At 39.5% G+C, this 23,914-nt stretch overlaps 1 protein-coding gene across 10 annotated transcripts in view; it reads left to right on the top strand.

Moving 5' to 3' along the window:
- PRKAG2 (protein kinase AMP-activated non-catalytic subunit gamma 2) overlaps nt 1-23,914 on the top strand; it is a 290,028-nt gene that overhangs the window by 222,823 nt on the left and 43,291 nt on the right. For all 10 annotated transcript variants that reach the window (XR_011139516.1, XM_068934205.1, XM_068934204.1 and 7 more), the window contains 7 exons: nt 1,946-1,991; nt 3,443-3,497; nt 5,457-5,583; nt 6,362-6,527; nt 6,841-6,878; nt 10,821-10,967; nt 13,426-13,519. Coding sequence is in view for 9 of the 10 variants with exons in the window: in XM_068934205.1 (XP_068790306.1) it covers nt 1,946-1,991; nt 3,443-3,497; nt 5,457-5,583; nt 6,362-6,527; nt 6,841-6,878; nt 10,821-10,967; nt 13,426-13,519 (673 nt within the window). In the remaining variant the exon portion in view is untranslated. The remainder of the gene's footprint in view (nt 1-1,945; nt 1,992-3,442; nt 3,498-5,456; nt 5,584-6,361; nt 6,528-6,840; nt 6,879-10,820; nt 10,968-13,425; nt 13,520-23,914) is intronic.

Genomic DNA, 23,914 nt, shown 5'->3' with positions numbered 1-23,914 from the left:
TAATTATGTAGTAGTTCAGATGTTTATATATAAAGTTACCTTTGGCCCCTAACTACAGTAGAGGTTGGGGCCTTATTCTGAAAGGAGTATGCAGGGTTAAGTAGAATTCTAATTTACAGAGGCTCAGATCGATTAAAAGGTTGCTCTGTTGGAAAGATGCCGTAATATGAACAAGTGAAACTAGTTAAATATATGTAAATATTTTAGTTGCATGGCTGAGTTGCACAATCAGTTTGAGATCTCTTGACTTCAATTAACTGTAATTTAAAATTCCCATTGGCAGTCTGATTAAATTCTCACTTACGTGTTGATACAGACATTTACGTGCCTGTCTTGTTCTCGTCAAATCACGATTCCCCCCACTACCGGTTAAAATATACCTACTATGTTTTATTAGCTAATAAATCAAGGCCGGCTGGGTAAAAGTGATAACTGATGTAGGAGGCTTTTCAAGGCTAGCTGATCAAGTTCATTTTATGGTTTGTAATGAAATATCTTGTCAGATGCGTGCAGATTTTTTTTTGTAATAGTAAGGAAGGACAACACACACAGAGAACCTCTTAATGATTCTCAGCCTTCAATAAAACCAATTTTCTCATATAATTTTACTTAAGGTCTACATGTTGTCACTCCTATTTACGTTGTCCAGCATCTTATTCCATAAGTTGTGCTTAAAGTAGCCTCTGTGCAGAGAAAGGGGGAATAGTTGAGTAAAGTGCCAACGTTTAACTGAAGTGATGCAGTCTTCTATAAAAGTAGTAAACCATCTGTTCTGTATCGGGAGGTCCTTCAATCCTAATAAGAACTGTATATTCAGCCTACTTTTGCCCAAGTGTTTTAGTTGTTCTTTCTAAAATTCACACTATATGTGATGTAACATGCTGCTGTACATGTGCATGTTTAAATGATTGATGAGGAAAATTCAGGGAACTTCTGCTTAAAATGTGGTCGAAGTACTAGGTTTAGCCTCATCTCATCGGCCCCTAAGGAGTTTTGTTAAAAGTCGCTGGCGTGATCATTTGAATAGACTGAACTGCCCTCCTCTGTCTTATCTGCCTTTCTTTTGGCAAGTACCCTAAAAGACTCTCAAGGGTGGTTTGATGTTATAGCTGAGCTGACCTCGGGGTTAGGTGCCATCAAAAGGTGCAGAGTTAAGATGTCCTTTGTCTAGTATCGTGTGTTTATCTTTGCTGTGGGTCCGTTAAGGGAGCTAAACCATCAGAAAACTGATAACTTTTTTGGTCGCTTTATTTATTTTTTGCCTATTTGCTTCCTTGAACCAGCTCAACACAGATCAAGTGAGCGTCGTTGCTGGCACGGGGGAGTTGCTGAGAGCGTGCCTAGTTTAGATGCAGTAGCGAAAAACATTTGAAGAATTTAACCTCAGTAAAATGTTAAACTTAAGAAAAAATTGTGGTTTTTGTAGCAGCGGTGGTTCTTGAAGGCTGATGGAACTGATTATTAAAGCCAGTGCTTTTGCTTATGTGTAATCCAGCAACAGTAAAATTCATCTCTCTGCGCGTTAACAAGTCAAGTGTTCAGGGTGAGCTCTTTACTGGTTTGATTGTGTTAGGTATCATCAGAGGGTTTACTCTGGCGTGTTTATTTTAAGAGGGATAAACTACCTGAGGGGATGCCTGTAAGTCTAGAAAAGATTTCCACTGCAAACGTAACTTCTAAATGCGTAAAGATAGGTGGAAATCTTTCCTGGCCCCAGAGATGATAGGTCGAGTATGCTACCCTGCATGGAGCAGGATTGCCCCTTTCCGCTTGATATTGCCAATAAATGTTCTTTTTGACTGGGCAGTTAGTTACCAGGAATTGTTATTCTATGTCTTGCCTGCAATAAAATGTAAGGCAGTTATTCAAATCGAAATGATACTGCTAGTAAGTTGGGGTTTGAAATTAATACTTTGAGTTATAACTTAACATCTGTCCTTTGTAGGTTCAGATCTATGAACTGGAGGAGCACAAAATAGAAACCTGGAGGGGTAAGAATATTTATTACTTGATTGCTAATTGAAAATTTCCTAATCTTTTTTTCAGTGATAGATTTTCATTTAATCACAAACTTAGCTTGTCTCTCTGCACATACTATTTCTGTTTTCATCGGAAAGTAAAAGTTTGTCTACTTGCTCCTGCTGCTTATTTTTTCCCACTAGAAACAGCGTGTAAACTAGGGTACTATGTGCTGCATACTGATTCACTGCTCTTGCATGATAAGCACCATCTCACTTTTTTTTTTTTCCTTTCCTTTGAGAAAGCTGTATTCTGAGTAACAGCTGAAATTTAACATTCTTGTTCTTCTTATTCAGAAGAACTATAAGAACTGGGTCAGACCAGTGGTTCATCTGGCCCAGTATCCCTTGTGAGACACTAGAACTGGTGTTTAGGGAGAGCACACAAACCTGACCACTTCTGTGATCCTTTCCCTTTGCACTTCCCAGTGTATACAGCTACTGTCTTAGGTATGTTACAGCCCCTGCCCTGTCCTCTTAATAACCATTTGTGGACCTGTTATCCTTAAATTTGTCTGATCCCTTTTTGAACTTGTTAATACTGTCTGCTTTCACAGCCACCTGTGGCAGCGCGTTCCAGGTGTTCACTGCTTGCTGTGCAAAGTGAGGTTTTTTGTGCTTTAAACTTAAAGTTCACTAGTTTCAATGGGTGCCCCGTTGTTCATGTATCATGGGATTTGAGGAGCAGTTCCACATTCATCTTGCTCCCTTTTTTTTTTTTTTTGAGGTTTTTTGTAAATCTCAAACTTCTCTCCAAGCAGAAGAGTCCCAGTCTAGTTTCTCTTCATAAGCTCCTCCATCTCCTTGGTTAATTTGGTTGCTCTTGTATTAATTTAAAAAAAAAAAAAGGGGGGGGGTGGGAAGGAGAAAAAGAAACTGGAGTAAGGGGGTGTGTATGACTGTAGAGCTGATGCACATGGCCAGAATGGGAGCGTATACGAGCCAGGATGCAAGAACGAATGGATGAGAGTATGTATTGAGTGAACTGACAGGTGAGCAGCAAGCTGCGCCTGAGTTGCGGGATGTGAATAGAAATCCGTAAATATGGCTGGGTGTGAAGTGCTGAATTCAGGGAGTAAGTTTTAGGGAGAAACTGGCCATCTGCCGTGTTACGTGTACAGAAGTACTCCATGAAAGTTTATGCAGCAGAGTCTTTCAGAAAAGAGGGAAATGGTAAAGTAAGATTGTTTCTGTTATTGTAGTGACCCCTGGTGGTGGTATTTCCCTTGACTCAGTTTAATGCTTGTTTTAAAACCATTTGATTGTCATCTTAATGTCTCTTTAATATGAGGAATATGCATAAGCTGGTAGACGATCTAAAATAATATATTTGTCTTTCATCTGCTTAGTTTTGTGCTAAAATTCATAAAAATGGTAATGCTTTCATATAAAATGGTAATGTAGTATTAATTTTCTGTACACAGAGCTTTATTTACAAGAGACTTTTAAACCTTTAGTGAACATCTCCCCAGATGCAAGGTAAGAGTTTGCTTTTCATTCTGCTTTACTTTAAATAATCTAACTCCTTCTCAATACTGGATTTAAGACTGCTTTGTAGAAAAAGAAACAATGAATACTGTAAACGAGAATACAACAACAAATGAATGTCTTCTAATATCATCGAGAAGGCATAGGTGCATTATATTATATGTGAAGACTTTTTTTTTTTTCAATTGCTCAAAGAGACCTTTTTCTTTGCCTTTTGTCCTTTATCAGTCTATTTGTTCAGGTAAACGAATTAGACACATGCTAACTGAATCAAAATTAATTGCCCCAAAATATGCCTTTTTTTGCATATTTTGCAGATAGCCTACTCGTAGCCTACTCGTCATGTATGTTTTCATGAAAAGTAAAAACTGTAAAGAGCCTTTTAGCTGACTTGCTTTCCGTCAGTCATAATCATGGAAAACTTCCTGTACTTTCAACATGAGTAATTTCCTTTTACTAAGGGAAAGATAATATCCATGCTTTTTGTTTTACTTTGCTACTAAGTTGTGTTTATTAACACGTGAATGACTGTCCTTAGTTCAGTAGGTATATTTTCATTTCAAATTCCTTCCAAACAGTAGTTTTAAAACGGCAATTATACCTTAGTTAGCAAAGGTAACTTGAGAGAGAAATTTAGCAGATCACTTTATCATTCTCCTGTTCTGTGATTTAGTAGTACTGAAGTTAACTTCTGATGCTTACCTTCAGTTTCTGGACTGAAACTGCTTATGTCGCGTGGAAGAAAACCAATTAAGGGAGCAGCAGGGATTTCACGAAGTAATGATTTACTGTATGCTGAGTAGGAATGTGTTTATGTTGTAACTGGTCACAGAGCATACCATAAGAGAATGAAACAGAGTAAATTACTTTCAGTCAAAGGTGCAGCAGGGGAAGCATTGGAAAAAAAATAAGATGCAGTAGAACATACGTAAAAAGGTATTGCAAGTTAACTTAAAAGCTGATCCAGAAGGAGACGTGGGCTCTGCGGCAGTCAGACTGCAGCGCTTACCTCCAAGTGCTTGCTCCAGGAGTGGAATGTGCAGGGCAGTGTCGGGAATTTAGGCTCCATGTACGTCAGATGGGGATAGTTGATTCATGCAGTGGACTCATAACGCGAAGGATATTGTGTGTGGGTAGAAGCCTAGGCCAGCAAGTAGGCATTTATCAAAGTTCTTATGAATTTTATAACGTACTAATTTATTGTAAGTGGTCGTCAGCTGTTTTTATCAGTCTTAATAAGACAAAGAAGAAAATCAGTGGTACTTCTAAGAAGAATAGCTTTATATAGGTTGAAATATTGATAAATCATAGTCTGCAGTTTTTAGAGGAATATCTCAGATCTCCTGAGAATAAATTCACTCCAATTCCCCAATGGTAACTTAGTGGAATGATTAGATAATTGTTTTGGCCTACTTGCTTATGTACCTATGTTCATAAAAAAAAAAAAAAAAAATACTTTAGGAAAGCGTTATAGAAGGAACTGCTGTTGGTCTGTCTCAAGTGCTCAGAAGGAGACAGTAAGGAGGGATTGGGCTCTGCCCCTCCACCCCCACCACAATGGTATGTTCAGCATGAGATCAATATGCGTTGAATGCAGGAGAACTGTGATTTGCGCTGGTTTTGTCTCTGACAGAAGTATCCTTTCCGGGCAAAGGGATTCTGTCAGCACGACAGTCACTGGAAAAAAATTAAGACATGAGACTTAGGAAGGAATGTTTCTGCTTTCCTTTCTACCATAGAAAGTAACTCTTCCTCTTGTTTCTTACTAATATTAAATGTTCATGAGTATATTATTGTAGATTTGTTTACCAAATGCAAAAAGCCTTAAAGATGGTGCAAATAATGACCCGTCAGTTGTACTTTATGTGGGTTTGTAAATGTGTGTGTATATTATTTAACATTGCTCATTGTCAGCCAGAATTCATTAAAAATTTAATGTCTTCTCCTCAGCCTTTTTGATGCTGTATATTCATTGATCAAAAACAAAATCCACAGATTGCCGGTTATAGATCCTGTCAGTGGGAATGCACTTTATATACTTACCCATAAAAGAATTCTCAAGTTCCTCCAGCTTTTTGTAAGTATTTAAAGATGTACTTTCCTTTAGTGTTTTTTTTTTTCAGTACACATCTATAATATCAAGTAATTTAAAGCTTAGAGTGGAAACTTGTTGATAACCTTCCATATTCAAGCGCTTCAGTGTGTGCCTGTGTGTCTGTCTATTATCTTTTCCTCGATAATAGAGAAAGTAAGCTTGATGTAGGAACTGTCTGTTACTTTTATCTTGTTCTAGTCATGTAGAAAAAGGTAAATGCCAAGACAAGCATCTCTAGCACTTGAGTATCTTGCTGTCCTTTCTCGAAGAACTTTGCAGGGCTAGAAGCTTGCCTGATTACGTGAACAGAATAGCCAATTTGTCTCGCAGACTAGTATGTTAGTCGCAGGAATGGATAGGAGACCAAACAAAGCAATATGAGTTTGAAATAAGTGTGCACCATATAGTATCTTTTGCTGTCTTTTCCGTTTCAGTGGAAATAATGACACAACTTAGGATCAAAAGCTTTTAGTGGTTTACCACGAAAACAGACTTATAAGTAAAAATTCAGATTTACGTTATCTTAATTTAGAGCTACTTTGAATGGAAGTAATGCTTCTAGGTCTGAGCTTGTTTTGGTTTTACTTTGATCTAGTAATGGGTTATTGTAGCAACCTGTCACAGTCATTTGGGTTCTGTAGATGGATGCATGAATACCGATTTCCTCACGTAAATCACTATCACACCAAGACCTCGTTAGTAGCCGTAATGTATCTTGCAGAAGACTGCCCTGTAAATACGTTCATTCTGACCTTCCTAGATGTCAGAGATGCCAAAGCCTGCCTTTATGAAGAAGAATTTGGATGAACTTGGGATAGGAACTTACCACAACATTGCCTTCATACATCCAGACACTCCTATCATTAAAGCCTTGAATATATTTGTAGAGAGAAGGATATCGGCATTACCTGTTGTGGATGAGTCAGGTATGTGTTGGGTCTTCTGTATACAAAAGTGTGGTAAGGTAAGTGGTGGTAAAATACTGGTTTGATAGATCAGGTTAATTCTTTTGTTGTTGTTATTCCCATCGGGAAAGAAGAGAAAGGGAATATAACGAAATATTTATGTAAGACCCAGGTTTATGGGCCTGGAAGAACTCATTATGGTTTACTTTTTGCTCTTGCCTTCTTGATCTGTCTGTTTTGATTCTATGTAATGTCAGGTAATGAATGATTGTGGGATGCAAGAAAAATAACTTTGTATTTTAAACACTCTGTTAATGTATGTTTTTCTTTTTAGGAAAAGTTGTAGATATTTATTCCAAATTTGATGTAATAGTAAGTATATATTTTAAATTTTATAAAATTTTTTATATATGTAGTATTTTAAAATGAATTCATTTATTTGTCTTTCAGCTATTTCATTCTTTAGCCTTCAATTAATGAACTGAAGAAAAAAAAAATTCACCCTGTGCAGCATTTAAAAATTAATAAACAAAAAAGGAGCTTTTAAATTGTCCTTCGTAATACTACTTACGCACAGACATCTACTGCTCTGGACATTACCCAGAGTTAGATCTGGCTTTACCGTGACCAAAAAGGGCATAGGCTTTTTTGTATTTGTGTCTCTTCCTGAGATTGGACTTGCTTTTCCCAGCTGCTGCCATTCTGCAGTCTGTTTTCAGGGAGTGAATGCAAATTTCCTCCTGCAGTCTTGACCTTTTTCAGTGTATTAAAATTACTTGGCATGTTCTTTTGTGTGGGTCTCTGGATCCAGAGTGTTGCGTCTGTATTCCTTCTGCTTTAGATCTAGTTTAGGCCAGTATCCTTTTTTTTCCGCAGAAGTGCAACAGTGTAGTCGGATTGATGCCGTAACATCTCAACCTAGAGGGCAAAGGCTCTTATATTCTTGTTATCTTCAGAAACTTGAAAATCTGATTCTCTTCCCCCGCCCCCCCCTTCCTCTCTTCTCCTTTCTCTCCCCTGTGCAACTGCCTCCTAATTGGGACTTTTGTTAGCTATATTATTTTTAGAGACCTAAGTGCCCCAGTTGCTTGCTCCATCAGCCCGCTAGTGATAATGAGCAATCCAGATGTCTGAAACTCTGCACAGAATGCTCTCAGAAATATGGAGGACAGTCCCAAATGGAAAATAGTTCAAGCTTGTAAATATTTCTGGTTGCAAACAGTGCTCCTAATGCTGAACGTTTCAAAATGTCAGTGTTTCTCACTGTCTTCAGTTCTAGCCTTCTGTCCTTCTGTTCTTATATAGATTATCTTCTACAGAAGATACTGTACTGTCATAAAGGTTGGCCAGGGAGTAGCTAGAGATGTAAAAGCAGTTTTCTGACATATCTAAGGCCATGAACGTTCACAGTTACTAGGTTCAGTGTTTCAGTTTAATTTTGCAACTTCATTGGTTCTTGAGACAGGATGTACTTCCTTTATTCTCTGTCCCTAGGAGGGGCACCAAAAGGGAGAGGTTCCTTAGATGATACTAAGAAGCAACTACCGATAAGAAATGAAAAATGTAAATCTAAGTAATGAGACAATCAAATTTCTATAATTTTTAGAAATGCTGGATGTTTTAATTGGAAAAAGTATGTATTGCGAGCCAGAAAAAAAACACAAAGGCTTAAGGATATAGTTTACTGCTAGCTTGTAACCTAGGAAAGAGTTAGGGTATCTGTTCATCATTTGTCCAGAGTGAGTTTTTCCTCGTATACAGTAGTTTGCTGATTAACCAACAGGGGGAGAAATTCATATTCTGTTCTTTACAATGTGGCATCCTTGACCATCTTTTGTGTGTGGCTGCGCTCTTGAATATCTTAATGAAAACAGGAAATGGCAGGCAAAGCAAGTAAGTTGTTGCGTATCTTCAGACTGCTTCATTTTTAAAACAAGATAATCAGCTATGACCTGTGAGGTTTCCAGTCTTTCATCGGGCTGCTTCAACCTATCTTTAGATTTGTTTTTTGTTTTAAAGCTTGGAAAGTACAATCTGAGCTTTCAGTGACCATAGTATTTGGAAGATTCGACTGGTGGGTGTGGTTTTCTTTTTTTTTTTTTTTTAAACCTTTAACTAAACTTGTCAGCGACATAGTTGAATCAGTGTTTTAAATTATGTCTGTAAATACAGTTAGCTAAGCTAATAGACTTTTTTTTTCTTTCTGAGTTCTGTGTATCAATTCTGCAGTTCTTGGGAGAGGAGAAGGAATGGTGTGATGCTATAGAAATAGCTTTACATTACGCTAGATGTGTGTAGGTGACTTAAGTTTGGATGGGCTTTTTGTGTTCTCATGATGTCCACCATTAAGAATTTGGCCTGAACTAAGCTATTTGTATCTTTGATCATCTCAAAACTATCTTGTAACGCTTAAGTGTTACTGTTTAACCAGTCTTAAAACTTGACCACTCACAATAAGTTCCAGCCAAAAATTAACGCCGCTTAAATGAAAACACTGGACCAAGCAAGGAAAAGGTCTGCCTTTGTTCTTCCTTTAATGCTTCACTGGACAAAATTAATAGGCCAAGATGTGCCAACGCTATCAAAACATTGCTATAGTCTATAAAAAGACTTCTCTACAGTCTTAAGCTTAAAAGAATATACGTTTGCAGCTTGTCACTTGTGACTTAAATCTTGATGTCACTAGGAGTCCAGTATGCATAAATCCTCTGAGTAACTGAATGTAAACAAAGTCAACATTTTAGATTGTGTGAAAACAATGAAATGTGCATTTATATAATGTTCATGAGTAGTAATCTGCGCCGCCAAGAATGCGAAACTTGAGCTGGTGTCTCGGTAAGTCCCTTGCAGGCAAACTGTTACTGTTGCAGGCATATGTTAATTTTATACAGAATTTGGGCCTTGGCTGAAAAATAGTTCATAAAAGCACAAGCAAGCAAGCATAGAGAAAGCCTGACCTTTTTATTAGATTGTTAAGGTTGAAGTTTAGGCAGCTTTGAAGTTATTTGCGGCCAGTTTATATGGAATTGCTTCTGTACTGATACCGAGTGTCTTAGATAACACTTCTTCCCTGTTTGCTGTGTTTCTACTGAATAATTATATTCACGTCTTCTCTTGCATGACCTTTTAGCCTGCTTTCCTGAGCAACACTCTTACTTCTGTATTCTTTCTACTTTGAATTTCTTTTCTTGGGAACACAAGCAACTACAGTTGTACGTGGTCTTCGATGTGACGTTTGTTTAGTGTTTTGTTTGTTGGCATTAATTTTGCTTCATGTCTTCTGGTAATACAGAATAATTGTTATGTCTTTCTGGCTGCAAACGATTGTTGATAACTGTCCTCTGATTGAATAGCTAATGCATCTAGGTTTTTTTCCTCCTCCGTCAGATCAGATTGATACCTTTGATATAGCAAAAAGGATATATTAGATCCTAGATAGATACGTAACCGTATTTTTGATGATATTGCACCCTGTTAACACTATTTAAGTCTTCAAGGTCATCTACTTTATATGTAATAATCTGATCTGTTCTGATGATACCACCAGTGTTGTCTCATCTGCAGATGTCATTAATACCTTCTTGCTTAGGTAGGAGAGGATCTTCCATCTCTTCTTCAAGGAGAGCCTTTGCTGCTCTGGAGTGCTCTTACTACAAGCATGGTCCTGTTCTTAAAATAAAAGCCTTGGAGCTTAGCTTTCGAATTCTGTAAAGCTTCTTACCTTAAGTGGTGTTGATGGATTTTTGTTGTTGGCATATAATTTTCAACTTAAATTACTTTCTGGTGTTTAAGGGCAGTGCCAGCACAGTCCAGGAGAGGGAGCGTGAGCTCGGAAATAAGAAGAAAGGTGAAGGAAACCTCTGCTTAGAGCTCTGCTGTGACCTTCCTTATGGGTCATGTTCAGAGCAGTGCGTGTCCTCCCCTATCCTGTGAAAAACAAAAAAGAAAGTAAAAGCTGCATTTTCTTAAAGTCTCTAAAATCTGTAGAACTTGATCCTTATCCTGCTTTTGCACAAGGAGTAGAGAATATGAGTGACATAAAGTCAAATGCCCGATAGCAAATAAGACAGCTTTCATTGGCCTAATGCGTATCACAAAACATACTATTAATTAATCCAGTCTGTCATATGGTATTTAATATAATTGCATGCTTCACTGTTCCTAAAACTGAAACTGAAGAACATTTACTTTGTTTAATATGTGACTTGCAGTAGGCTCAGTCTACAGCAGAAATGTGTGTCTCCTTAATGCCAAAATATTTACTTTATTGATTGATGGTGAGTACTGAGGTGTGCTATGTGCCTTGTTTTTCAGAATCTTGCTGCTGAAAAAACATATAATAACCTAGATATCACAGTGACACAAGCCCTACAGCACCGTTCTCAGTATTTTGAAGGTGTTGTAAAGTGTAGTATGCTGGAAACACTGGAGACCATTGTGGATAGAATAGTGAAGGCTGAGGTAAGTTTGCTTTTCATTTTTTCCACTTCACTTTAGGGTAGAAGTTGCATGACTGAACGAATAAACAGTACAAATGCAGCCTTTCAAAGTCACTTTGGTTACTTGAGGCAAATGTTTTTCGTATCTGTATGTGTAGGTATCGGCTTGATTTTAGTCTTAGATCATAGATATTTATAGGGATGTTCAAAATAGCATTATATTGTACATCCATAGTCATACTTAGTTACTTATGTATCTTGTGTCTTGGGACTTTGAACTGAACACAAAGTTTTTTGGAAAAGTCAATTTTTTTTCCAGTCTTGCCATAAGCTTTACAGGCAACCAAACAATTATTTAAAGTCCAGCTTATAGTTAGGTTGATGTGGCCTATTATTCAGGAAATCTAAGGGGTGCGATTAGTTAACACACACGCAGTGCTGCTCTGGTGTATCAGCAGTGCTACAACTCTTCACTGTGGCTAATTTTTATTAATGTCCTCAGAGACTTTAAATATTTTGGTTTTAAAACCCACTCCTACCCTTTAGTGCAGTCTAAGTGTAGTGAGATTATTTATAAAAATAGGTAAGTCAAAATTACAAGGTAATAATCGATGCTGTTTTCAGCTGCCATAGGAACGCTTGATTGTACTGGAAATGAAACAAGCTGTCCATTTTTCTTGAGCTCGTTACACTGAGAGAAGAAAAAATGATTAAATATGTGTAACGTACAGAAGCTAATAACCCTGTCTGAAGCATCACTGACACAGCTTTATCAAAAAGGCAAAATGTAGAAACAAAATCTCCCCTTTTCTCCAATTCTGTCAGGTGGGGTAAAACTGTTTGAATATTTCAGAGCTCTTTTCTTGTACCTGACTGGTAATGAAGTGGTTGACTTAGGCCATAAATGAGCGTATCTGTTAGAATCAAGACCGCTTGTGCTTTCGTGCTATCATCTCTGTGGTGAAGATGAGGACAAATTTTCTCTTCCCTTAACAATACTTGATAAATTTGATTTCCCAGGCTTCTGCAGCGTTGATGACGCAGTATTGAGGCTGTACTGTTGCTTCACGTGTAAAGTCAGCTTTCTGGAGAATAATGCCAGCTCTTTCCAAATAGCGCTGAAAAGAGCAACCTCTCCACTTGCCTTTTTAGTCTCTCTGTCATGTTTCCTGGGGGGGAAGAGTGGAAACAGAAAATAGATTTGAGCAGTGATTGGGAGGAAATCATTAAATGCTGTGTTTTAACATAACTGCTTTATTCAACTAAGTTTGAAATATGGCTTCTTTTATTAAATTTAATCTAGTCATCTCTTCAGGCTTTCAGCCAGGTAGCATACTTAGGTTGGTGTTAAATTTGATTATTTGAACTTCGAACAGTGAAGGGAAAGATAATCCACTTGTGTAACAAGTAAACAAGTGGTAGGTTCTCAATTTTTCACAAACAGACTTTTGAGGATCACTTATGAGCTGGTTCAGCTGCGACGTTTAGGTTATAAAACTCTGGGCCAAGTTGCCCTGGGCTCCGGTGCAAGGGCTGAGATAGGACACGCCGAGTTTTACTACAGTCTGTCACTGCTGTAGCCCACTTTGGCCGGTGATCTTCAGGATATAGCATTACCACCTCCTTTAGAAAATGAAAGCATTGCTACAGACAAAGATTGTTTAAAAACAAATGAAAAAGCCCCTAACACAAGGTCTGAAGTTTTACAGTGGGAAATGTTTCATAGAATAGATTTGTAGGGATAAGTTCATTATTTAAAAAAAAAAAAAAGTCTTGTTGATAAATCTAATTTTGTTCCAAGTTTTATCCTTTTCTCCTTGATTAACTCCACGCTGAGTTTGCATAGTTAAATGAAATCTTTTTTTCTGTCTTCACACAAAATTGTGATATTTAAAAAGGGTCTGGCATTCAGCCTCATTTGTGTACCCTTATGAGAAAGCTCTGGTTAAGCACCGTTTGGACATGTCAAGGTTAAGCAAGTTTGTGGTGTGCATCTCCTCACTGCGAGTGTTTCTCAGAATGAAGCTTGATTCTGAGATCCTAGGCTAGAGCTGAGCAGAGCCTGAAGTTGCGAGTGTGTTGTGTTCCTGTGAAATCTTCTAGGCTTTTTTTGTTATGGTTTTGAAAACTCTTTGACAGGGATCAAAACTTCTTTAAATATGTATGTTGTGATATCTGAGAAATACTTTTAAGAGCAGAAACCAAGTATTTCAAAGCTTTAGATCTTTGTTCGCTTGTCATTTCAAATCTGATTTTGTTGCCGTGTCAGACCCCTGCGTGCTTTTTAAGGATGCACTTGTTTTTATCTAGGTAGGGTAAGCCTGTTTGTATTGCTGTGTGAGATTAATAATGATAACTTGAGCAGTTCTTTCTTTTTCTACTTGCCTTTCTATATCGTTGCTTTTTTTTGTTCTGCTTTGCTTTAGCTATTATTTCATAAATCGGAAAAATCTCTCTTAGAATATTTTCCCTACTTGCAGGTGCATCGTTTGGTGGTAGTGAGCGAAGCAGATAGCATTGTGGGTATCATCTCCCTTTCTGACATTCTACAAGCTTTGGTACTCACACCAGCAGGTATGGATGTTGCCTTCTGAGCTTTGCAATAAGTGTTTGGTTGGGACCAAAGGTATAGCCTGCTGGTTTAAATTTGTTTGCTGATGACAATAACAAGTCTTACTCCTACCAACAATTTTGTTTTTGAAGTTTCATAACTGCTTGATCATATTTTTCATATATACTTTCATTTCTCTTCAGGAAAAACTTGGCCAAAAACTGTCAGTCTTTGTTCCCTCTGGAACGCATGCAGAAGTTTAATGAATGTCATTGCAGTTCATGCATCTGCTTTTTAGAAAAATGGACTTGGTTAATGCTTTAACAGGAAAGAAAGGATGAGGTCTGAAGACTGCGTGTTTAGACATCTGCCTCAGGCTACCTTTCCCATCTTCCTCAATTTCTGCACTCCTGGCAAAGTGCTCCTAGAGTGGACACAGCTGTGCTTTCCACTAGCTCTCCAAAACCACCTCCTTGGAGCACTGCAGTTGTTCAGCTGTAGCTTGGCACATCTGTGTCAGTAAGAGACCTCATCCTAGACTGACAGAAGTATTCCAGTAGAAATCTCTAGTATGTTGTTAAACGTGATCAGGTCCCCTCCAACAAGAGTTTCCAACAAAAGGTGTAATTATTTCTACTACTTTTAAGTTTGTTTGGTTTATTTGTTTCTTTTTGCCTAAGTTACTAATCCGCTTCATTTTCTTAATTGTAACTTCTCTGTGATCACATAAATGACTACAGTGTCACAAGAACTAAAGCAAAGCCTTCTTTCCGTTTTGAGAAAGACGGAAAATGTCCTAAGGATTCAAGTATTACCTTTAAAAATATTGGGCTAAGCAAAGACCTGATAACATCCTACAAAAAAGAAAGTCTAAATATAAGCTTAATTGGAGTCTTTTGCTTGCGCTGATAACATGATAATGAAAATGTTTTCTTTCTCCATAGATTTAAACAAAGTTAATTGTAGCTTTTAAAAACAGTAAAATTTCTCCTCTTAAGAAGTAGCGATTGGTGATGCTGCAAGATGTACTGTGTCAGTGCACCTGGTCCATTAATTGACCTGGAAGAGCAAGTAACCCAGTTTTCTGTGGAAGCCATGGATGAATATGAGAAATCAGCCCAAAGGCCTGATTGAAATGGACTCCTTGCCTAGAAGGAGAATGGAGGGGTAGATACAACTCCTAAGAGAGAGCTATAAGGAAAGGTAGGCCGAGGGGGGCCCTCCAGGCAGAGAGGGGGTTGCTCCCCTGAGGACTGGAGGGAAGTGCTGCCTCATCCGAGGAGGGTAAAACATTTAGTTATTGTCAATGGAGCAAAGTTTAGACACACAAGATTAATCTAGCTGTGCACAAACTAAAAGATTTGTTATACTGGATTTGCACAGACGCTTAAGGACAGCTCTGTGAGCTGATATAACAGTGCCCTGTAATTGAAAAGAGGAGTTCCTGCTCCCCGTGCTCTGAGACATGGGCTTCTGGCGCTTAGCCTGCGGCAGCACCTGCATTCATGAGACCCCTCTATGAGCTGCTTTAACTCCCTGATCTAGCAGAAAACTGACCCAGCCAAAGAGCTGCACCGTTTTGCTGGTTTAGCAAGCTAAGTTGGCTTGCAGAAGGGTCCAGTGAGCACAGGAGATAGAGCTACAGAAGAGGCGGGATTGTGCCACTGGAAGAGATGGGGCACAGAAGGTGCATATTAGGAGCAGTTAGGTGTTAGACTGCAGTTCCACAGGCAACTGGGCCAGTCTAAGGCGGGGATTTATCTGCATAGCAGACTATCTGCATTTAATCAGCTCTAGTTGATGGAGTTTAGTGGGTGATTTGGCTCTTAAAGCAGGTGCGTAAGAATGATCAGATAAATCATGCCCTAAAAGTGTCCATTTCTCCTCAGTGACAAGAGAGGATAATGTATTGACTGACAGGAATTAAGATCAGTTTGCCTTAGAACAAAACATCAGTTCTGATGTGAAAACTTGATGTATTTAATGGAATTTTCAGTGTTTGTGACTCCAGCTCCAGAGGCCAGGAATCTCTTGCCAGCAACCTGGAGTTACTACTTGTCACATAGTAGTAACTGGCAAGAGATTCCTGATTTCTGGAGTTGGATGTTGAAGCCAAACTCACAACAGGGTTCAGTCATTGCCCAGGAGGTAGCTAGTTTGAGTAACTGGGGAAGAGGTGAGATGCTACGCAGCTCTGAGAAGTTCTTCTGAACAGGTCTTTCAGATGCTTACTCTAAAATCTGTCTCTGAACCAGGAGAAATTGGTCCATCCATGTAATGTAGTTAAAATAGATTGTTCTCAGATAGGACCTCGTTTTGAGGCTGTTTGGATGATTACTCTCATCTTTTAAGCAGACAGGTAGGTTTTGTTTGATTTGGGGATTCTTTTGTTTGCTTGGAGAGACGTGTTTCCCTCCCTCTCCCCTGTGCTGGGAGTTTCGGAAGGCAGCTCTAGTAACTTTACAGAGGAGTGTTACTTAGAGGATTACATCTGCATCGCCAGTAAAGCGAGAAGCAATAGCGGCCTCAACACCTTCCTCACTTCCCTGATGTTACCATTTCCTAATCCTGAAGTATATTCTTTATAAATGGTACTAAGATTCTGATACTTGGTGAGGCAAAGTTGCAGCATTCAGTGTGAGCAATGCTTTGCCATGATTCAAGCTGCCTGCACTGGGGAAATCACATGTGCTTTCCTCTTCTGTTAACAGGTGCCAAACAAAAGGAGAATGAAAGTGAATGACTGCTGTGAATGTATAAACGTTTGTAGGAGAACTTGAACAAAGTTTCTGGGTCAAGTTTGTCTCAAGAACAGTGACTGCAATAGAACAGAGCAGAATGGTTGAGAATGTGTATTGGGACTTAGTGATGGATGATGAGTCTATTCCCCCCAGTGATGTCGCAGAAAAGCAGCATGACAAAAGCTTATGTTAAAATGTAGGCTTGTATTTCAAAATGTCTTCAAAACATTTGCTGGAAGACTTCACATGATGTCCTTCATTAAAATGCACTGTATTCTGAAACTCTTTCATTTTGTATTTGACAGAAGTCACTGGTCAGCAATGGATATATGTGACATAAGGCAAGTGTATGGCATATTCATATCATAGTGCCTTATGTCAAAATACAGCAATATGTCATCACTGTTGCCCATCACTGTCAAAGGAAGTATTGTGCTAAACGAGACACTGTATCTGAATGTGAAAGTCTTTAAACCTAAAACCAAATCAGTTTCAGTTCTCATTAGATTTGTCATAAAAGCTGTAATTTGAATATTGGTAGACTTCTTTAAAACTTTAATGACAGTTTTGTGTTAAATGTTGCATTCTGAACTGAGATGTAAAACGAGGCTGATTTTGAAAAAACAGCTTTATTTATTTTTACTTTCATGACAATTTTTTACACATCTTTGGTGGATAGCTAAAATTTCACCATATCCATTAATAAACTGTTGATTGTTATACAAACAAGCGGTAGATTTTTCTCATTATTTAAAACTTTGGAGTTGCAGAAGCTGTGGCCTGTTGATCAGTCCATATTACTTAAGTTGAAGATTCCAGAAGCATGCATCAAAAGTGTTCTGTACTGTAATACACAGGCACCATGGAGGAAATCAAGTGCCAGAGAACAATGCTTTCCTCTGTATTAAAGTATAAAACGACGTTTGTAAGACTAAAATGAACCTTTTTATTGTATATGATTTGTACAGAAGTGGAGGAGTGAGGAAAGCTGTGGGTTTTTCTGCTAATGTAAATGCACTGTAAAGTTTGAAAATGAGATTTTTTTTTTATAATTGTAGATTCTTGTAGATGGACGAAATTAAACCCTACAACATCAGTTTGTTTTTAGCAGTTCTTGCTCAGTTCTTTTGCATGTATGAAATGTACGTGCATTTTGGTTAGCGTAAACTAAATACAGAAGCAGTCTTATTTTCCTTCTACTTTAAAGGCAACTTATCTGGTGGAAGAGTACATGTAACATTTATTTTGAAATTACTATACTTCTAGTGTGAAACTGCACTAGAGCAGTGACAGTAAATTGGCTAGTTGTGGGGTTTTTTTCCAGGTTATAAACACTGAGGTAGAATGCTAAGCTTTCAGTTATTAAAAACATCACATTTCATAATATAAGAGTAATGAAAAACCTCTTCCTAAAAACTTTTTTTCACTTGCTTTAAGAACGTAAATTTTGATCTAAACGTGTGGAAACTTTGTTCCTAGTGGCCTTTTCTCCTGTATAAAATCTGAATATCCGTACGGTACACAATGGAGAACTGTTCTCGTACACTTTATCTCTCTCTCCTCTCTGATATTCTCTGGAAAACATTGGCAAGCTTTCTCCGGCACCTTTTCTGACTAGATAAACAGTGACTGTTCCCCGCAGTCCTGCGAGATATGAAATAGCTGCTTTGGCTTGACAGTAGCAACCTCAGTGAGTGGGACTGTTTGCTCCCCTCATCGATGACATCAGCACAGCTCCGGGCATCTTTGTGGGGGGAAATGGAATGACAGAAACTAAAAAATAGTGACTCTTGTTCTCTGTATGGTGTGTGGAGGGGATGGATTGTGGTAGGTTAGAACTTCATGTCAAGGATGAGCAGTCAGTACTGCCAGACCTGCCACATGGTTTGGGTGACCTGCCAGATGTCACCCAAATAGTATAGATGCAACTTCTTGAAAGTCCAGAGTTGCAAAATATTCCTCTAGAATTTGCATTATAGACTTCTCCAGAAAATAGGATTTCAGAGTTTGCCCAAATGTATCACTGGGATACCTACCTACCTACCTACCTACCTACCTACCTACCACTACTCTACATGATGAGCATATTCTTCGGCCCTGTATTCAGGGCACCTGTGAAGACCATGAAGGGTTGAATCACTGATCATTTTTTTGCTTCTTTTTTTTTTTTTTTTTTTAAAGCACAAAGTCTTTTGGCCCTATCTCATCCAGACAACTTTGGGCTTGTCTGCATGAATTAGTATGCAGAAAACCAGAATGTGAATTTGCAGTTTTCTAACAACCATGTGCAGACTTCCCATGCTAACATTATTACAAAATGCTGTTCACCTGTTGGGGAGAAATGGCTAGCAAAATTATAGCAAGCAATCTCAGTGCTACAAAAACGTGTTTGGAGACTTTCAGGAATTCATAGTTCTGAAGTTTGAATTGTTGAGAAACACAATTGTGGTATAATTCCACAAGCATGAAAAAACAGCAGTGCTACCAAAAAGGCATGGTTCCGTACCTCCTTTGTACTTGTGCTGCCAGAAGTACTTGTGCTGATGCAGCAAACAAAACTAAGGAAATTATGTAGGTGAAAACTATCTAGGTTTATTTTAATACAGCTCAGTTTACTGTAGAGCTAGAAAAGTGCTTGTTCCAGCATAAGGAAGGGGTAAGAGTAAGTAAATGAGGGTAGAGAAAGGAGGGGCACTCAGCAGCAGAGCAGCATATACCAAATAAAAGTGACAGTCAGACTAAAGTTTTGTTCCTTTCACGTGGCTCATGAGATGCTTCAGCCATGGAAAAGAGTGGATAGTTAGATAGGGATGTTATTCAGTTTAAATTCTCATGAAACTTTTCTCTGGACAGCCAGCAAGCGATACCTATAGATCTGAGATTGTGGCAGTGACTCCAGGCACTCCCTTTCTTTAGATGAATTGGGGTGATTACATTGCATTGGATGTCTCCTATGACTGCTGAAAGAATATTGAATAGTGCAGGCGATCCTCGGTCCTGAAGGTGAGAGATGCTGCAGAAGCGGATTCTGTTTTAACCTATAGGATTATAGAGTATACAAGACTGATTTCTGTGCTTCCCTGTGCGTTTCCTGCCCAGCAAGAGATGTCTGCAAAACAGCTTTGCTATGAGGGTGACTGAGCGCTGGAACAGGTTGCCCAGAGAGGTTGTGGAGTCTCCTTCCCAGGAGATATTCAGAAGCTGCCTGGATGCGATCTTGTGCAACGTGCTCTAGATGACCCTGCTTGAGCAGGCAGGTTGGACTAGCTGACCTCCAGAGGTCCCTTCCAGTCTTGGCGGTTCTGTGATTCAAGTACTTCTTGGTCTTGGGAGCAGATTAACTGGGTATTTGACCTACTTTGGATATTTGTAGCTGTTTCGGTGTAAGACACTATTTCTTGGTAAAACCATGTTTTGGTTTTTATTAGACTTCAGCCTTCAATATTTTTCAGCATCAGTAGAGATACTGTGAGATTTTGCTTCTGAAGGGAAAGTTATCATTTGCTGACATTGAACATTTGACTGACTATCAAAACTTTTTCCTTCTGTTTTACTTCTGGAATGCCTCCAGTTAAAAGGCCTGAGGTCTGTAACCCCCCACAGATAGTATCTGCTGTTCACTATGAAACTGAACTGCAATTGTTGAGTCTCTGAGGCCTATTCATCTTCTGGTTCTAAGGAATATTATTCTGTGGGGAATATCTGGATAACACAGAAAGAACCAGGATCATTTTCAGAGGCTTGAGCTCTTCTCTTCACAGCAGACAAGCAATCTGACTGAAGTAATTCCAAGACTGAATTGCACTGAGAGCGTGCTTTGCCATCTTTCAAGAGAGCGTAGGGGTAAGTTGGAGGCTTCACTTTTGGTCCAGTTAGATGTGAAACCAATTCTTACGTGCATTTTTAATCCTTTCATATGGCAGCCTATTTAACTGCTCATATCGAACTCTCCAGTTCGTTTCAAAGTAGCCAGCTTACTTCAGAAGTTTCTATGAACTTTCACTTACGCTCCCACAGCGAACACTTACTAGGAGGAGTACTTTCCAAGGGAAGATGTCATGTCAAATGATTTAGTACTACCCTTGTTTCCACATAATGCACATTATGCAAGACGAGTGTTCTCCAGACTCTTATTTACACTAATTTCTTAAGGTCTTAATTTCAATGCAGTCCTCAGTCATTTTTTTAGTATCCACCTTTTTTTTCCTACATACAGTCAGAGTTATTCCCACTGAGGTGAATGGGAATAGAAAGTGACCGGTAGTCATACATTAAACTGATTCTTCTAAAAAAAAAAAAAAAAGGAAAAAAAAAAGTCTCTATAGGGTGCCTCCCTGCTAGCTGCATGCCTAGAGCCATATGGCAGTAGCCTCTGTGCAGGTCTGGGAATTGCAGGTACAATTTAGTACTGAATTAGTTTAAGGGGTTTTTTTTTGCTATTATTAGTTTCTTCTCTGCTAGGAGTATTGGGGGCGGGGGGGGGGGGAGACAGCATAGTCTTACTATTTTGCTGATATTTCTAACCGAATTGTGGAAAAATACCGTCATTGTCAAAATGCAGGATGGAGTAGGAACAAGTATTAAGACTTGAACTGAATGTACTTTCTAACCTCTGTGGGCAGCAAAGTAGATGCCGTACAAGTGAAAGCCTGCCCAGTGCCAGGCACGCTGCAGGCACTGGATACACTTCAGAAAGAATTCCTCAGAAAGGTCCTGATTTGCCAAAGGATATAGCAAATAATTAAATCAATTGCTGCTATAGGAAGTGAATGTACAAGTAAGAGCTTTGCTGCATTTGGAGCAAGAGTAGTAATATATTCATGGTTTTGTATGTACTATGTTACTATTAAAATATTTGACCGTTGAGTTTGTGTTTGTTACACAAAATTCGTTGTAGTTTTTCCTCCATCACAGCAAAGCGGATAGAGGCAACAGAAGAAAGATGCGTTCCGTTTTCTCAGTCGGCCTCAGAATTTATTCCTCATCCCAGTGCATATACCTACCAGCTTTGTGCTTGCACTTCCCCATTTTTCTTCCCTTTTTCTGAGCCTAGGCTCATCTGATATTCATGTTTTGTAGTCATTGAGTGACTCTTGTTAATAATTTATAATAACATTAATGTAAGTTATGACCTAAGTTGATATGAAGACTACATTTGATTTGAGGGCGTAAGTCTATTTAATGAAGCTAGGTATAAAACAGGGCTGGAAGACGCCCTGAAGCATAGATCTCCTTTTTGGATCTAGTTCACGGCACGACTAGAAACGACACTGTAGAAACGAAGAACCTGGAGGAGGAATAGGGAATATATAGGTAAAGCTATAATCCCTAATGCTAACATAGCTACGGAATGCTGTACTGTAAAATCACAACCTGAATATCACCTTCATGTGGTTAGAAGTAGGGAAGAAATTTCAGCAAAGGGGCAAAAAGCGTAAGGCTTTTCAGCCCTAAACATACAAACAATAGAAGTTCAAATAAAGCACAATGCCCTAATTAGACACACTGTGAAAAGGCTCTAAAAGTGTCCTCCCCCCCCCCCCCCAACACACACACACACTGGAGTGCTCCAGGAAGCATTCAGGCCTATCCTGAGTAGGGGAAAAGTAATGATAGCCTTACTATGATCTAGACATCTCAGCTCTGCTTAACCTCATCTTAGAGTTTTAGTATGCCAGAGTGCCCTCAAAGGCCACTCTGCAATATCACCATGTCCCATCTGTGTAACTCAAAGTTTGTCTGAAAGCTCCCTCTTTGCTGGTTTCAAGTGTCCCAATCTAGACAGAGAGATGCCTAAGTGAGGCTGATAGTATAAGGATCAGCCACATCCTTCCAAAGAACTAGTGGAAGACAGTGAGATCTACGTTTTTCATAAGTTTAGAAAAAAGCCATGCCCAGGAAGCACGAGTTCTGGGTTCCTGTCCGCCCTGAGGCTGAGCAGGCTGGGTATCCTGAGATGGGACAGCTCTCAGTCAGAGGCAGCAGTAAAGAATTGATGCAGCTGAAGGAGGAGCAGAAAACATGCAGTAGTAAGCTCTCCTGTATGAGAGGAGAGTTAACGAGGGCAAGTTGACAGGAACAAGATAAATAGACAAGGGTCCAGAAGGTGAGCAAGGTAAGAAAAAAGGACAAGGGAAAAGACCTAATCAACAGAAGCAGGGTGTCAAGGAGGGAGCAAAACAAAAAGCCCTAAGAAGTGAAAAGCATCGATGCTAACAACCTGCGCTCTGAGCAGGAGGAAGTATGTACTTTCTGAAAAGGCAGGTTAGGTTTAAGAGACAGAGAACAGAACAAGACAAGCAAGAAGAGATGTGAGACCATGTAAGCTGCCACCAACCTCACTTATGTTCTCAAAACCCATTTATGTTGGTAGACAACCCTTATCTCACTTCTCTTGGTCCTGTGGCTCAGTAAATGGCCCAAATTCAGGAGTGTGCCATGGTTTTAGACAGAGGGAGAAGGTGCAGAGATGACAGCACAGCTGCAGAGCTATTCAGTGGATGGTCCTCCAGGATTGTAGCCACAAATCCTTATGCCTTTAATACATCCTGTAAGGCAAAAAGGAATAGAGTGATTGCGTCAGGCAGGACTGTCCCTCCATACATGCTAGCCTGAGAGCTTTGAACAATTTTCTAAGGTTCATAAAACAGAATTTCTACATGCTACTCTTTTTCCTTGGCCCCACTCAATCCGTCTGTGAGGTGGTATTGCACCAATCCCTATGGTGCAGTCCTCTATAGATATGAAAGTGGGAATGTGTCTTATTGGAAAAGTGGAAAAGAAGGAGGTTGGGCATAGGTAAAAGAGCATGCAGAATGATGTCCACCACAGTTATACATTCATTGTAATCTCAGGAAATACTCTCATTTCATCCTGTACCTATTCACTAAAGACCATCGTAGCTGGTGTTTCACAGTTTACCAATACTCAGCCTTTGGAGATCCTATAATCCAAAAGATGAAGGGTATAATCAAGACTATCCCAAACAGTGCCCATATTCTCCTTAAAGGTAACCTGCTTCTTCAGAATTGAATCCCTTTTTTTTGGATGAATAATTTTCTTTTGCTTTAGTTCCCTGCCCGAGCTCTTATCAGGCCAGATGAATGCTATTACATGGGAATGAACGACTGAGGTCAGGAAGGAGAGTAAGACCATTTTCCTTTTATATCATCAAGCTGTTAGGGCAATTTAGCTGTACCAACCAGTTGTGCCCAGGCGTAACTGCACATAAAACACGAAGGTACCAAAGGAAAGATGAGATAGACGCAGAAAACCTGGTTATTTTCCTTTTTCTAAATATGTTCATTTTCAAAAAAAACACTCGTTTGCAACCCACCCCCATTTGGGGCATTTGCCGGCATTTCGTAGTTAAATCGGGAGCAACGTTTCCCCAGGGCAGACTAAAGTCTGCGTGCAAAAGGAACGCTCTGAAGAGACGTAGAAATGATTCAAAATATAAAGGGGGGGGGGTGAAAAGGTTACAGGCCGGCAGTGGCTCCCCTCACGGAGGAGCCCCGCGGCGGGGGCCGGGCGCCGCAGAGACCGTTGGCGGCCGCGCCGCGGGCCGCGCAGCCGTTGCCGCTACCAACGGCCCCTCCGCGCGCGAGCGGCCCGGGCCGCCAGCCAATCCGCGCCTCGCCTGGCGCCGCCGCTTAGCCCCACCCCTCCCTTTGAACC

This window comes from Struthio camelus, chromosome 2 (genome assembly GCF_040807025.1).
Source record: "Struthio camelus isolate bStrCam1 chromosome 2, bStrCam1.hap1, whole genome shotgun sequence".
NCBI lineage: Eukaryota > Metazoa > Chordata > Aves > Struthioniformes > Struthionidae > Struthio > Struthio camelus.
The sequence above is the reverse complement of the archived record's forward strand: the minus strand, read 5'-3'. Positions and strand labels throughout refer to the sequence as shown.